Here is a 15871-nt window from a genome sequence, read left to right on the forward strand (position 1 = left end):
TGATTCTTTCGGATAAGTGTATCGATCACACTTTAGGACGAATGCATTATTATAAAGGATAAAAATTAATTTTTTAATCTTCCTTTAAACTTAATAATAATAATAATAATAATAATAATAGCATCATTTAAGCAAAAGAAATTGAAGAAAAAAAATATTAAAACAATTAAAATAAAGGGGAAGAAATCATAACTAACAAGGAAGAACAATAAAGAAGAAATAATATATATATATATATATATATATTTTTATAATAATTCATGCATAAATTATCAAAGAGTTAATCACGTTGTTTAACAATTAATTAACGTATTAAAAGAGGGGAGGGAAATAAAAATAATTTTAATTATATTTTTAAATTATTTTTATTTCATTTTCTACTCTGCAAAGCAGCGCTACCTTTCATATGCCCTAGTCACGTGGTGGCGGTCACGTGACAAGCGCTCCTTATCCAGCGCCACAGCTTCGACCTCACCGCATTTGTGCAGTCGGTATTCCTTCAGTCACTCGTGCTGCCACAAACGGCAACCGATCGAACTACTCGTCAACCTACAAAATATTTTGGTTACACGACAATAGTCCAAAAATCAAGTTCTGTCGATACCTCTAAGGATTTTTTAAATAGGAATTATCCTACCGTACGTGTGGTTGTGAGCGCTCGCCAGTCCTGCTGATAAGCGGACCAGGCGGCGCCGGGGCAATGGTTTTATACTTAAAGATGAGAGCATCATCTTCAATCATCATCTCTACAAATATAGTGGACAAGTGAAGAGAGAGAGAGAAATAGAGAGAGAAAGAGAGATCCATTTTGTTTATTTATTTATTTATATTTATATATATAAATATATATATATATATATTTTCCGAGTTTTTTCCATTAACTTGTGATTCAAGCCTTATATATCGAGGACCTATACCCCCGTCCAAGGTTTATATAAAAGTGTGGCATGAAGTGTTTTGGTCTAAAGTGGTCCCCGAAGACGGACCGTCCTACTACACTTGGCATTTGGATCATCTTAACTCTATTACTATATATCTGCACGTTAGGAGATGGAGATAGATTATACGGTAAGATATATATTTTCTTCTCCCACTTAAATTTCGTTAATTATTATTAATTTTTGCACGAAGTTTTAAAAGCTAAGCTCTTAAGAAGTCGTACAAAACACACGCGCGCTCACACACACACACACATTTCTTTACTTGCATGCTGATAAATATTGTAGAGCATTTCAATCTACAGAATAGATGGATAAGTCGTATAGATATCAAGAGTAGAAATTCGGTAAAGAAAATTTATAACAGTGAAGAAATTGTTTATCAGGCGCCTATGGGTCCGGTCCATACATATTGTGTGAGGCTACGTTATGACAATACAACGTCCAGCTTTCAAACAAATGAAAAATCAATGGAAATTTTTCTCCATCCTTGTTTTCCGTTTTCTTCAATAAACCATCTGTTTTCTTCTGTGTGTCCGGAAAGAGGTGTGTTTCTGCACATATTTCAGTGCTAAACATTTTCATATTGTTCTAAATCGCGTGTTTATACCCGCACGCTTTTCCGCGTATATTCTAGTCTACAGTATACTAGAATATATTGAATTACTATAAATCTAACTCGTTAAAACGAATAAAAAAATCACGTGTTTTAATCTAATTATCATTAAATTAATATATACATATATATTTAAGTCTATTAAACTTTTAATATTATCAAATCTTATTCTAGACCCCAAGAGATTAAAAGAAGTTTGAAAGTTTTTTTTTTTATAGATGAAACTCCCAGTTAGTAGTTTTGGGGTTTCACCCAACTAGTCTCTTGCAAGATCTGTCTTTCTTGATTGATAGACAGATTTGGGTCGAGCACACTTCGATCCATTAGAGTCCAGTCTTTCCTCTTCTCTCTTTCTCTCCCTCTCCCTCTTTCTCTCTCTGTCTTTCTCTGCTTCTGTATGTCTCTCTGCTATCCTTAATCCGATTTCGTGAGACGGAATCTTAATGTCCAACAACCAAACCCAGTCGACGACTTCATGGCAGTAAAATCTAATTTGCACTTAAATACTTTGCTAAATATAATAAATATTAAAAGAAAATTAATATATGCCGTTTAAATAATTCGTTGTAATAAGAATAAAATCCTATTTAAAACTTAATTTTAAATCGATAAGTTTATTTACTCGATTTAATACTTTTAAACTATCCTCTCTCATCTCTCTCTCTCTCTCTCTCATCTCTTTCCTTTCCATTCTCTCCATTCATGCTTGATATTACTCTTGATCTTTTGTTCCTTCCAGAGCATCGTTATTTAAATTCTATCAAAATATTTATTCTTTTCGAATTCGTAAAATTAAATGATTAATTTGGTAAAATTAAAAAATATTATTATTATTTTTTTCCCTTCTTCTTTTAACAGTTAAGTTATTTTTTATCTTAAGAATTAACGACTAAAACAAACAATTCTAGCATTTTTGCTGCAGGAGAAAAAATGATGATCAATACCAATATTACAGAGAACTGGCATAAAATAGATCTAAGAAGTTTTTCAGATAAGAAAACTTACCTATAATCTCTCAATTCTCTTCTTATTTACGATATCTTAGCAATCAGGAGCTCCTAAATCTCTCATTGTTTAATCTTAAGTCATATGTATATAACGTAAGATATGCAAAAATCATTATAAACCCTCCCTTTCGATTTTGTTTCTATCCAATGCTGTAAATTAATCTCACGATATAAAAAACAAAACTGCTATTATTATATCAAAAATTATTACTATTTCCGTCCAAAATAACGCTTTAATAATAAAATATCCTACAATAACTTCAATTCTAACCGTATTTAATAATGTATAACATCTAGAAGGCGCCATACAACAAAAGAAAATGAAGAAATATGATAAAAATTAAAGAGAATGTACGAAAAATTATGCCAAGAAAGGAGAATTCTTTATGTTTTTATCGATTTAATTTACTTTCATATAATTTTAACGCTTAAAAAAATATTTATATAATAAATTAACTGGAAGAAAATGAAGAAAATTTAAGAATTAATTGTTATAAAACTATAAAAATTTTCTAAAATTAAGCAATAAAAGTATTTAATAATGGAGTAATTTGTAAGAAGCCGAAAAAATATAAAAAAATAGACTAACCACCACCATCTTTGCTGACACTGCATCCTACTAGCTTCGTTTTATAATAAATTTTCTAAAAATTCAATGATCGAATTTTTTCCTCCATTTTTTATTTTTTTCTTCTTCTTTTTCTTTCCTTCGTTTCCCGAATCAAATAATTGAAGAGAATTTTATAAAATATAAATCGAAAAGAAAAATAATTTTGATTTTTTTTTGCCTCTAATAATAAATGAGTTTCATTATTTATTTAATTTTTAAAATCGAGTTTGATTAAATTTTAACTAACGAATAAATAATTTTAATAACAAATTATTTAATTGGCTAACAATAAAAATTGAATAAAGTTTTGAAAAAAATTTCTAAGAAAATGTATTCATTTTAATATTTTGTATATTTATTTATTATTATTATTATTTTAAAAAAATTAATTTTTTTGGATATTGGAAGTGACAAATTTCGAATATATTACATTTAATTTTGTATATTTATAATTAAATTAATCTTTTACGAATTTTTAATAAATCTTTTCTTTTTTTCCCGTGTATTTAATCAGTGAAATTTATTACAAAAATTTTTTTAAAAAATTATGTAAATTTTCATTCGCTTAAAATTAATCTGTTACAGTTTTTAAAAAAATCGATTTCAAATATAATAATACGAACAAATATTTTATAAGTAAAAATTTACCATTTAAATATATTTAAATTTTATACTTATGGTTAAACCTTTGATAACGGCCACCTCTGAACAGCGGCCATTTTTTCAAGGTCTTTTTGTTTATTTTTTAATGCATACAAAATAAACCATTAAACAACGACCATTTTCAAGAAGTTCTTTGTTTTTTTTAACAAAAATACGTACAAAATAACCTGCAAACAACAACCATTTTTCCAGGCTCATTATTGATAAAAATGCGTACAAAATAACCTGTAAACAACGACCATTTTTTTAATGTTCCGGTCGTTGGCCGTTGTATATAGGTTTCACCTGTAATTCGTTTCTTATAATTTTACCCTATATCTTTTACTAGAGAGCATGACCCTGTACAACAAGAACAACAATTAATGAATAAATAAATATTTGATTTTTAAAATATATTTTAAGTGTTTAAAAATGGGATTGTAATCGTATGCATTAAGTAACATTTAAATCAAACTATACTCAGTTCAATACACTTTAACGCATGAAATAAGTGGAATGTATATAAAAAAAAAATATTCAAAGTTAATTCAAAAAATTTTTTGGATTTAGAATTATCATATTTTTAAGTTAAAATTCTAAATTTAAGAATAGAATCTCCAACCTTAAACGTTTTGTATCCGAATACATTACACAGCTTATATTATTGATTTGAATTTAGTCAAAGCTTTGAGTAATAAATTCAGTTTCAGAATATCTATGCAATTTTAGATATTAGCTATAACTTCATAGATCCTCTTTATAGATATTACATACTTGATTCAGTAACTCATCAAAATTCTTAGTCTCTTACGAAAGGGGGGGAGAAGACTGTTGCAAAATTGAAATTTTACTTTAATATATTCAAACTTAAAATTACAATTAATTATTTTCGTATTAATGATGAATTTATTAAACGGTTTTAATGAAGATTATAAGTTTTAAATTATTAAAAAAATTAATAGAAATAATAAAAATAATAATAATAATTTTTCACCTCCCCTCTCTTCTTCTTCTTATCTAACAGTTTATTAAAATGGATTGCTTACAAATTTAGTTTTCTTAGAAGACAAATGAAGCCAATTACTTTTAGAATAATTGTGTCCTTCATAGAGTTAATATGGTTGAAGTGATTTCGAAATTTAATTATACTAAGTATTCAATTTTATTATTAAGATTTTGATAAATTTCACATTTGTCATTTTTCTAATAACTGTTCTACTCATAAAAGTTACGTAATGTTTTTAAAGTGTGATTTTTTATGACAGTTTTGTCCTTTTTAATACGATATTTAGAAAAAATAATGAAGAAGAAAAAAGATTTTCCTGTCAAAGTACGGTCTGATGATGAACTATGTCTCGAGAATTCAATTTAAAACTATTAATTATATATATAATATTAAAATATCGATTTATAATCATTTCTTTACTAATTATTTCAATTTATTCGATAAACTTTTACTTAAATTTGATAAGTAAAATTTGCAAAATACAATTTTACTCATTAAATTAAAGTAAAAATTTTTTCGAGTAAATTGAAAAAATATATATACAGTAAAAACCTGTCCAAAACGGAAGGCTAAGAGTCCAGTTTACACAGGTTTCATTGTAATATATTGATATATTATATAATATATATAATTATATAGAAAATCATTCAATATTCCAACTTTTAATTATAAAATTACAATTTTTATAAAAGAAAAAAACTCACCTACGTTTGTAATTTTATCATTTGTAAACATTTTTTTATTTCTTTTATTATATTATATTATATATATATATATAAGTGTGATACGTACGAAAAAAAAACGTTAACCATTAACCGAATTGAAAAAGAAACTAAATATAATAAATGTATAGAAAAGTGTTATTTAGTTTATTCTCCTTTATTTATTCTTTATACGTTTAAACTGATGGAATACCATCAGTTTTTCTTTTGTAACTTTTACTTACAAAATAGGGACATCCTTCCCTAGAGACTAGGACCTTTCAACGACGACAGAGTGTTAGGATGTGCACGGATATACACAAAGTATATGTGACCCAAGTTGCATGTCTAGGAGTCAGAGCACGAAGCAACTTTAGTCCATGCCATCAGCTAGAAGGAAGTAACGACAGTCTTCGCAGCAATTCAATGGATACAATCACCGATAGCTATTACATTGATGACTCTAGACGTAATACTGAGCATCCCGACCCTCGAGGGGTACAAAATGAATTGAGTTTTGCGGTAATAGTCTCAATAATTCTCAATGTGATCGCCTAAATAAATTTAACTCGTTAAACTATTCGCAAAAAATTTGATTATTTAAAAGGAAGAACTTATTGTTTTTTTATTTTATTTTACTTTCCTTGCTCTGTTATATGTTGAGAGGGAAAGCATGGCCATCGTTCAAAATTGATTCCTTCCCAGGGAATTTTACATTTTTGAATTCGGGGGACCTTAAAACGTCGAGAAATGTAAAAAAGTTTAGGGGTTTTTCTGTAAGTGTGTGTGGGGGTGCACGGTTTTGTTCAACCTCTTTGAAACTTAATAATTCCTGTGCTTTCTGTCTAAAATTTCTGAAATTTTGCAGGGAGGTTTGTTTGTTAAGGGATTGATGCTGTTAAATTTTGGTGGTTAAAGGTCCAGGGGTTGGGGAGATAAAGGGAGTTGTGTGTCATATCTGCAGTAGGGTGGGACTTAATGACGATTTTACTCGTTATTAGCATTTATAATTTTTTATAGAACCCATCTCTACCTTCAAAATGAAGCTTTTTGCCATTTTATAACAATTAAAGGTATAAAAAGTGTTTTATTTCAAGCCCAATTTCTCCTTTTATTTTTGTATCTAACGTAATTACAATTTAGATATCGAGTGTCGAACGGCAAACTTCGAACCATAAACTATAATATTGCAAACAACAATGACGTAAAGACAGAAAATTAATGGCATTTACTGTTTAATTAAATTCTCTAAACTTACTTCATGACAGCTCTTCATAGGATGCTTTATCCCGATAACATGTTTGGCATTTAGAATTATTGTTGTTCATTTTAGGATATTTAAAATGTTGAATTTGATATATATTCTGTAATAAATATCGGAATAAGTATCTAGTGATGAATATTTAATTACATTTCTTCTTTTTTTTTAATTCGAAAATTAACTTAATTACACAATTAACTATAACAAAACTATATAATTACATTGCTAAATCGAAATATTTAATGATTTATTTTTAATGTAAAATTGCTATCTAAGTAACCTTATAATCCTCTTATTAAATACGAATTTTACTTAGAATTAACGTTATATTATTTAAAGAATCGTTATTAGTTATTCGCTTGTTCATTAACAATTATTTATTCATGTTTTCGTTTATTTATTTATTAACTTCAGATTGATATATACGTGTGGGTATTGTATATCCATTAATTTTTTATATAAATGTACATTTTACACGCTGGTATGCATTAGAAATCTGGCATAAACAATGCCATAAAAAAACTCTACATAAATACATGTATAGTCCGTTCCACAGCAATTTTTGTGTATTATAATATAAAAAACGTGTTTAAAAATTTATACATCACTGCTGTAATTTGCTGTTATGCAGCAGCTATGATAAATTAACTCATTTTAAAAATCGTAAACGTCGTTTTATCATTGTATAAGACTTGTAGATGTAATATTTATAGACCTAATTACTGCATTTCTTTGTTTAATTAGCTATTTATAACCTTTTAATAATCTACAAAAATGAATAGATTAGTCGTTTCGTTGATTAAATTTTAATTTTATATATATTTTATTTTTCTATATATAATTTAAAATCTTTAAAACGTTTCTGATATCACATCTAGAGGAATAAACGAGTCATTTTATAACGTTTAAATTATGTATCAAGTAGAGAAATTTAAGCTTTAAAACATTAAGTATTCAGCTTTATATTTTAATTATCAAATAATATAATTATATAATAGAAACACAGTATAATAACTGTGTTTACATCTTACTAAGAAATTTATTATGTTTATGCTGTTCGGTATAATTACTATGGGTATATTTTACTATGTTTACTATCATCATGAGAATTACTTTACAATATACTCTAGCCCATAATTATTGTTATGGGATATATATATAGCTTTATATAACAGTAATCATGGGTTGTAAAATACCTTATCTACAATCCCATAATTAGTATTATCATCCTGTATACGTCAATATACTTAATAATTCCCTAAGTATTTACTAGTACACGTAATTTTCAGCTATGAAAATTAAGGTACAGTGTACACTAGCGTGATATATATATATAAATTAATTAAATTAAAAATATATTTAATTTTCGTACATGATTTAGAACAATAAATATAGTTTATTTTACTATTTTAATTAACTATTTATCATATTTAAGACGTAAAATATTATTTTAATTAATTAAAATATATAAATATAAAGATAAAGCGTGTGAATATTATTAAAAATTTAATTTTTATTATATTTAAGAGGGAGAAAAAAAACGTTATTGAATGAATACAAAAATATTGAAGATAAGTTTTATCTACAAGAGTGATTAGCATATTAACGATATTTGCATAATTATATTACAAAACTTCATTATCAAAACTCTTTTAAATAATATTTTTTTAATTTAACGAATTAAAAATTAAAATGATTAGAAAGAAATCTCTGAGGTGATTTAAAATGGAGTAATCTACTAAAAGAGAACAAATACTTTATACTTTTTTACTTTTTAATTGAAGTTGTATGTCGATTATAGTAACAAATTATAATGAACTTGTACTAAATGATATGAGAATTTTATATTTTATACATAAACTTTTTAATTTTACATATATAAAGCTTATTATATAGAATTTAAGAACCTTTTTAAACACGAAATGCTTCTTAAATTCGTATCCTTTGCAACTCTACAAGTCTATATGTGATATTAAGTGCTGTTGATTTTTATACTTTATCTTAATTATACTTTATTTTAAATAAATTTTAAGATGTTTTACACTTAAGTAAATTCCTTAATTACCTCTAATTATTAAAATAATGATCCTTGATACCATTTTTTTTTTCTTCATATTTCCGAACTTCAAGGGTGGGTGCATCGTATATATGAAGTGTTCTTAGCCTAACAAGTCCTACGTGATGAAAATTTTAAAGTATTTCTTGTTTATTTCAAATTTTACCTTAAATATAATTTACTTTAAAGTATTATTAAAGCTTTTATTCTTTAATAAAACTTTAAAACTATGAGAATATTGTTTTTCATTCTTCAAGACTCTTTATCTTATGAAATTGTTTCGCTGTTTTATTTTTATTTTATATTTCAAGCTAATTACACTATATATTTTGAATACATTATTAAAGTTTTTACTGTAATAAACTCTTTTAACTAAATTTACTTCTAAATTATCTTCTTATATGTTTTCACGAAAACCTGTTGTTAAGAGTAATCTTTCTTCTTAAATTCAACGAAATTTAATAGTAATTAAAATAATTTTTATTAATTTTAAAAAAGGAATGTAAAATGTGTTATCAAAGTTACAATTTATTAAAAATTATTTTCAATAAATTGCTCTTAGAAAAAGTAAATTTTTTATGGTTTCTTTTAACAGTATGGCTTCTATTAAAATTTCATAGACTATTTCACACCTATAATAAATTGATTCTGTACAAAGTTAACAAAAAAATATATATATATAAACTTTGAAATTCTTTCCTTTTCTTTTAATTTCTGGAGAAAACAATTTACTATCAAATAAATTTATTATTTATATATATTAATTTATATATTTATAGTGAGAATTTTCATTGATTACTTATACATTTTACTTTATAATTTGTAGAAAAATTAATATATATTTATATTTTTTACTTGAATATATAAGCAGATCATTTTCTCTTTAAATGAGATTATAATTTTGAAGTTAGTTTTTAAAAGATTTTTTATAGAAAAAAATTATTAAAAATTCAAAAATATAAATTGTACTTTGAAAGATTTTAATAATATTTCTTTAAATATGCAAATAAGAAATATATTATTTATAAAAATATTCTTTTATAAGCAACATTACAACGTTTTTTTTATGTAATAAAGGCTAAAAAAAATAAATAAATAAAATAAATTGAGTTATATTTATTTATTTCGCAAATAATATAAATATTTTTTTATGTTTAGATTTGTTAAAACAAATGCTTTCTAAGGAATGAAAAGTTTTATGTCTAAATATTTATTTGATTAAAATAAAGAAACTTTTTATTTATTTATTAAACTTAAAGGATAATATTTAACAAATATACCTTACAGTTAAAAAAAAAAAAAAAACATATGTAGATATTAAATTAAATTTTTACAGTTGCTATTTTTGATTATGATAAATGTCTAGTTATTAAATATAAAGATATCTGGAAAATTGCAATTTTTCTTTATATAAATAACACAATTATCTGTATTGCAAGTGAGAGAAACAAAACAAAACAATAATAATAATAATAATAATAATTCTAAACAACGAGTTGCCTAACTTTTCCGGCAACGCTTAAAAGTGCATTTGGCGCCATTTGTTACAATATTTTATTTTTTAAAAAAAAAACCTTTTATATTTTTGATTACTATAAAATGACAAAGCTTGATATTGAGGGTTTTACAAATATAATTGTAAATGTAATAACGAGTAAAATCGTCATTAAGTCCGACCTACTGGAGATACACACGACACCCTTTATCTCCCCATTCCGTCGACCTTTAACCACCAAAATTTAATAGCATCAATCCTCCTAATACACAAACCTCCTCGAAAAATTTCAGAAATTTTTGACAGAAAGTACAGGCGTTATTAAGCTTCAAAGAGAGTGAACAAAATCGTGCACTCCCCACACACACATATAGAAAAACCCGTAAATTACTTTGCATTTCTCAACGTTTCAAGGTCCCCTAAACCCAAAAATGTAAAAATTTCGGGGAAAGGTCATTTTTTGAACGATGGCCATACTTTTCCTCTGTTATATATAATACAGGCGGGAAAGTAAGAACCAAAAAAAAAAAAAAAAAAAAGAGATAATTATGTATATTCCAGATAATAGCATCTGAAGAGACGAACTATAAACAATATAACTTTGTTCTTTACAAAAAAATTATGACATTTAAAGTATAATATTAAATTCCCTTCATATATTATTATATAACTATATTTTAAATTAAATTAAATTAAATGTTATAACGTTTACTTAATTAAATATTATGTATTAAAACATTCATCTACAGAAAAATGTGACATTTTAATCAAAGAATACAAAAAATTTCGAAAAAATTAATAATTTTTACATAAAAATACATCATCAATTCCTCTTTTATACGATATTACACGGCCCATATTAAAAAAAATTAATCATTTTTAATAAATAAAAACGTTATAGATAAATGTAAAGAAAATTAATTTTAAAAATTCTGTATTAATATATTAATATCTCATTTATGTGAGCTTCCGAATTACGTTAATTTCTATCCATTAAGTGCTTGTTAAATAGAAAGTTATCATACAGTTAAATAGGAAACGATTAAAAATGAATGTTGAAGAGGGGGAATGGAAAAATGAATGAATGTTATTAAGCAAAATGTAGGATATTTAAATATGTTTTTATAAGAATTAAAAATTAAAAAGGAAAAAAAGAAAAAAACAGGAAAAGAAAAATTAACTCGTCCTTGACTTCAACACACTTAACCACATTAAAATTCAGTTGGTACATTGAAAACAATTCAAAAGCCATTTGCGAAATGTAAATCTCAAAACCAGAAGCATAAACCTTTGCGATCTCAGTAGAAAACTTAAACATCAATCTTATAGGATGTTTCTCTCGTTAGAAAGGAAGTTTTCTTTTATACGAAGATTCTTTGGCTGTTACCACGATAGGAATTTGCGTGCGTGTAATAGTGATATACATTCTATTCCGTGACCCGTTTCCTTCCTATCCAACCCCCCTTAAAACATTAATTAAGTACGTGAGGATCTTATGCTTTCACTTTCTATTTTAGTTTTAAGTATGGAAACAATGCAAACCTCTGTTTGCAATTGCCAAAAGTCATCTCCTTAGCAGACATTAACCTATATTTATTACTTAATGGAAATAAGCATATTTTGAAACAGCGTAACAGAATCTGTGTTGTAGAATATATCCTTAATAATTGATGTAATTTTTTTAATATATATATTTGTTAAAAAATCCAATTAATGATTTAATTACTTATTTAAATAATTGGTTTCGTTTAAATACGTTGAAAAAAAGAAAATAATAATAATTGGATCGTGACTTCATGATCTTTAAGTGATTAAATACACTTTTGTAGTGTCAAGCAATGATAAAGACTTTTGACGTTTTTAAGAGATTAAAGCTGGATCAAAGAGAATTAATTATATTTAATTATTAAGTCATAATTTAACTTACTTAATTATGTTTAAAATTTTGTGCCTTTTTATTCACGTTATTAATTAGGTTGAAGACTTTTTCGTGTGTGTGTGTCTGTGTGTATGTGTGTGTTAAATTATCGAGATGTGTTGGTTAAAGTTTCGGTAATGTTATCACGAATTGAATAAGAAATAACAATATCAGCATAATAATAATAATAATAATAATAATAAAGTTTTAGAGCTGTCATTAAATAAATAGACCCTAACCAAATTTGATATGAGGATAGTCTTTGATCATCTTAACTACTTCAGCAAACTTGGACCTATCTTTTATATTTTTTTTCCATTTTTTCTGGGCATTGTGATGACAGATGATGATTCCATTTTCATATTTATGGAGATCAATACTAGAGCGAATGTATTTTTGCATGGAAGGCTTCATTTCTCAATGGGGTTTATGATAACTATAAAAAAGAATTTTTTTTATAAGAGAAAAAATATCTAAAAAAAAATTAAATAAAGTGTATATATTGTAACTGATCTTAAATTTGTTATAAAAATAAGATTTAAGGAGTGAAATTGTAGAACTTAAGTTTATCAAAGAAAAAAAAAAGAAAGAAATCCGAGTTTTCAACGTTAACCGTTGTGACCCCCTAATAAATCTATTTCCCTTAGGTAAAGTGCCTTAAGCAGAGGTTTGAAATATTTTAAACTCGATTTAGTATTTCTCAAACATAGAAATAAAAGTTGACTTAAAAATATAAACTATACCTCAAAGTCTTTCTAATCCACTTTTCCATTTTATTTACTCTACCTTGTTCTTTTGAAAATCTTTAGATTTTCTGTAAGTTTCTATCCACACAAGAAAGAACAAAATCTAATGGAAGTTTCCTCTTCTTGTCACTCCACCTGTTTGCAACTGCTCTTTATGTGATGTCCATACGTCGGCTTTCCTATACTGACATGACAGTTAAAAAAATAAAATAAAATAAAATAAAATAAAGGAGAAAAAAAAAGAGAGGAAGAGAATGAAACAAAGTCAGTAAAGAACTATTGAAGAGATGCTTACTATCGTCAATTGTTTACTAAGACAATTTTTAAGAGTTTTGGTACATAGTAGACTTTGTTATTTAATCAATAACTAGGTATTGGATATTACAAAAATAAAATAAAATTGTTTTCTTCCCTCTCTCCTGAGAATTCTACTAATATATAATACGATACGTAGCTTATTTAATAAAATTTTATTTAAATTTTATTAAAAATAAAATGTACATAAAATCCGGATTTCGATGGATAAGGGAATGAGACCTGAGTGTTTCCATATAAATATATATATTAAAATTTTATTTTATAATTTTAAATAAATTAAAATTTAAATAGAAATTTAGAAAGTTAGGAACTTAATAAATTAGAAAAATAGAAAATATTTATCTTCTTAATTATTTGTTAAATTAATTTACAAGATTATTAATATTTTAATCTATTGTTAAATATTTTAATTTTATTTTTAAAAATAAAAGATTTTTTAGAATAGGTTTTATAATAGTTTAAAAAGTATATTAAATTATTACGCTTTAAATCAGTAAATCGAAGTAAAAATTTTCAATTTACACTTTAATATATATATATAAGATAGGAATTTATCATAAAATATTAGAAAATTTACAGGGGATTAACGCATTAAATTATCTTTTAGATAGTAACAGTATAGCTATTTTCTTGCGCATTATTGAAAGATATTATTTCATATGACCTTTCCCTTCCTGAAAGTTACAGGATTTATCTTTTGTGAATGTCATACTTTACTCTATAGCTACATCGCTCTTATACTCATTGTCACTTGCAGAAACTTCTCATCCACACAGCCTATTGTCACTAATATTGTTGGATATGGCTCCTTCATATTCCTCTTCTTTTTCCTCTCTTACTTTTGTATCATCTTCTACACGAACATTAGTAACAAATAGAAAAATACGTTACAAAATTAAAGTAGATGTAGTAAAGAATATATATATATATATTTCTTTACTTTTACTCTACGTTAATTAATTAAGCTCAGTAGACGTAAACATCTTGAACGTAAGTTGTTGTTATACTGATTTTATGTATTTTAAATTATATATATATATATTTAAAATCTCTATTAATAATAATCATAAAAAAGAAAATAATCGTAGTTTGTTAAAGGTTAATTTTCTAGCTAAATAATTATGAAAATTCGATTTAAATATCTTCGGTAGATATTCAATTAGTATGTATAGTTGCTCTTAAACATACTCAGTTTTAATATATTATTCTATCGATTTTGTTTACTTAATACGCTCCAAGCTATCTTTAAATTCTCATTTTCCTTTTTTATATGTTTTTTAAATCGTTTCCATTATAAAATTTAAATGGAAAACGATATTATAAAGATGCTATTTAGAGTAGAATTTTATATAATTCGAAAAATAAAATAAAAGAAGACAATTGTGCGTATTTTTGTGGCTATTTTATACCTTAAAATTATCAAAATTGCATCTAAACTTGACTTAGTAAATCCTATCATTCTACAAGCAAAATCTACTAATTTAATTATTATACAACGAAGAGTCGCATTTGCTTCAATAACAAACATTTCATTGATTGATGATAAACGTTTTGATATTATGCAATACAGTTTAATCATGAAGTTTTATTAAACATGCAGTTATTATAAAGTTCTGTATTGAATTTACATATTAACTAGTATAAAGCACATCGATAGTTTGGGAAGGATAATATTGAAACTTTAACTGCAAATTAACAATGATGCATCTCCTCATCTTCAACATCTTTGTGTTAACAATTGGAAAATGTTTGCTTAAGTTGAAATATTCATTATCCTTATAATTTTCTAATAATTTATGTAATATATTTAATATTTCAGAAGAATTATACGTAGTTAAGTTGGAAAAATAATAATTAATTTACTTATATAAAAATTAATTTTTTAAAGACACGTTCCTCATTACTTTTTAAAACGTTTTTAGTAAAGATTTATCACAATCATTGCTGATATTAATCTTAAAACATGTCTAATGATTTATTCAAATATCTACCTGTTAAAGGTTGTTAAAGAAGAAAGAATTCCTTTATGATCTTATAAAACTCCTGTTGAAAGTTTGCTATAACTTTTTTTAAGAAATTCATCAAAAATTGTTATCTAATCATGAAAATCTTTAATGAAAATCATTAAAATTATCATTTAAAGCCTTAGTATAACGACTAGAACTTAATATGTAATTAAAATTTTATATAAGTACATGTATACACGTGTATGTATGTCTGCTCTAACGTCAAAATTAGCTAAATAATTCCAATTAGTTAAACTTAGTATCGTCCTTAATTTTTTATTGGTAAAACTAATATTTAAAGTATCAACTTAACTGGAAGGGGGAGAATAGCTTAGATAAAAACGGCTTGTAATGAGAAAATAACTATTTGTATCAAGTTCTTAGGCTAGTCACGCAATATTGTGTAATTATATATATTATTATTATTATTATTAATCTTATACTGTTGTTTCGTTTATCTCCAAGATCTACATTAACAGATTAACTGTTTGATATATGAGGAAACCTTTCTACGATGCATAAACCACAGTAACCCTATGACTCAGAATTAC

The 15871-nt window shown here is 25.1% G+C and overlaps 1 protein-coding gene across 1 annotated transcript in view; it reads left to right on the forward strand.

Annotated features, from left to right (window-relative positions):
- The first annotated feature begins 493 nt into the window (after nt 1–493).
- Nucleotides 494–15871, forward strand: part of LOC136989384 (V-set and immunoglobulin domain-containing protein 10-like) — an 87160-nt gene continuing 71782 nt past the window's right edge. Inside the window, exon 1 of the mRNA XM_067287503.1 lies at nt 494–1068. Coding sequence (XP_067143604.1) covers nt 948–1068 — 121 coding nt within the window. The 5' untranslated portion in view covers nt 494–947. The remainder of the gene's footprint in view (nt 1069–15871) is intronic.

Source organism: Centruroides vittatus, unplaced genomic scaffold (assembly GCF_030686945.1).
Source record: "Centruroides vittatus isolate TY-2023 unplaced genomic scaffold, ASM3068694v2 scaffold_490, whole genome shotgun sequence".
Lineage (NCBI taxonomy): Eukaryota > Metazoa > Arthropoda > Arachnida > Scorpiones > Buthidae > Centruroides > Centruroides vittatus.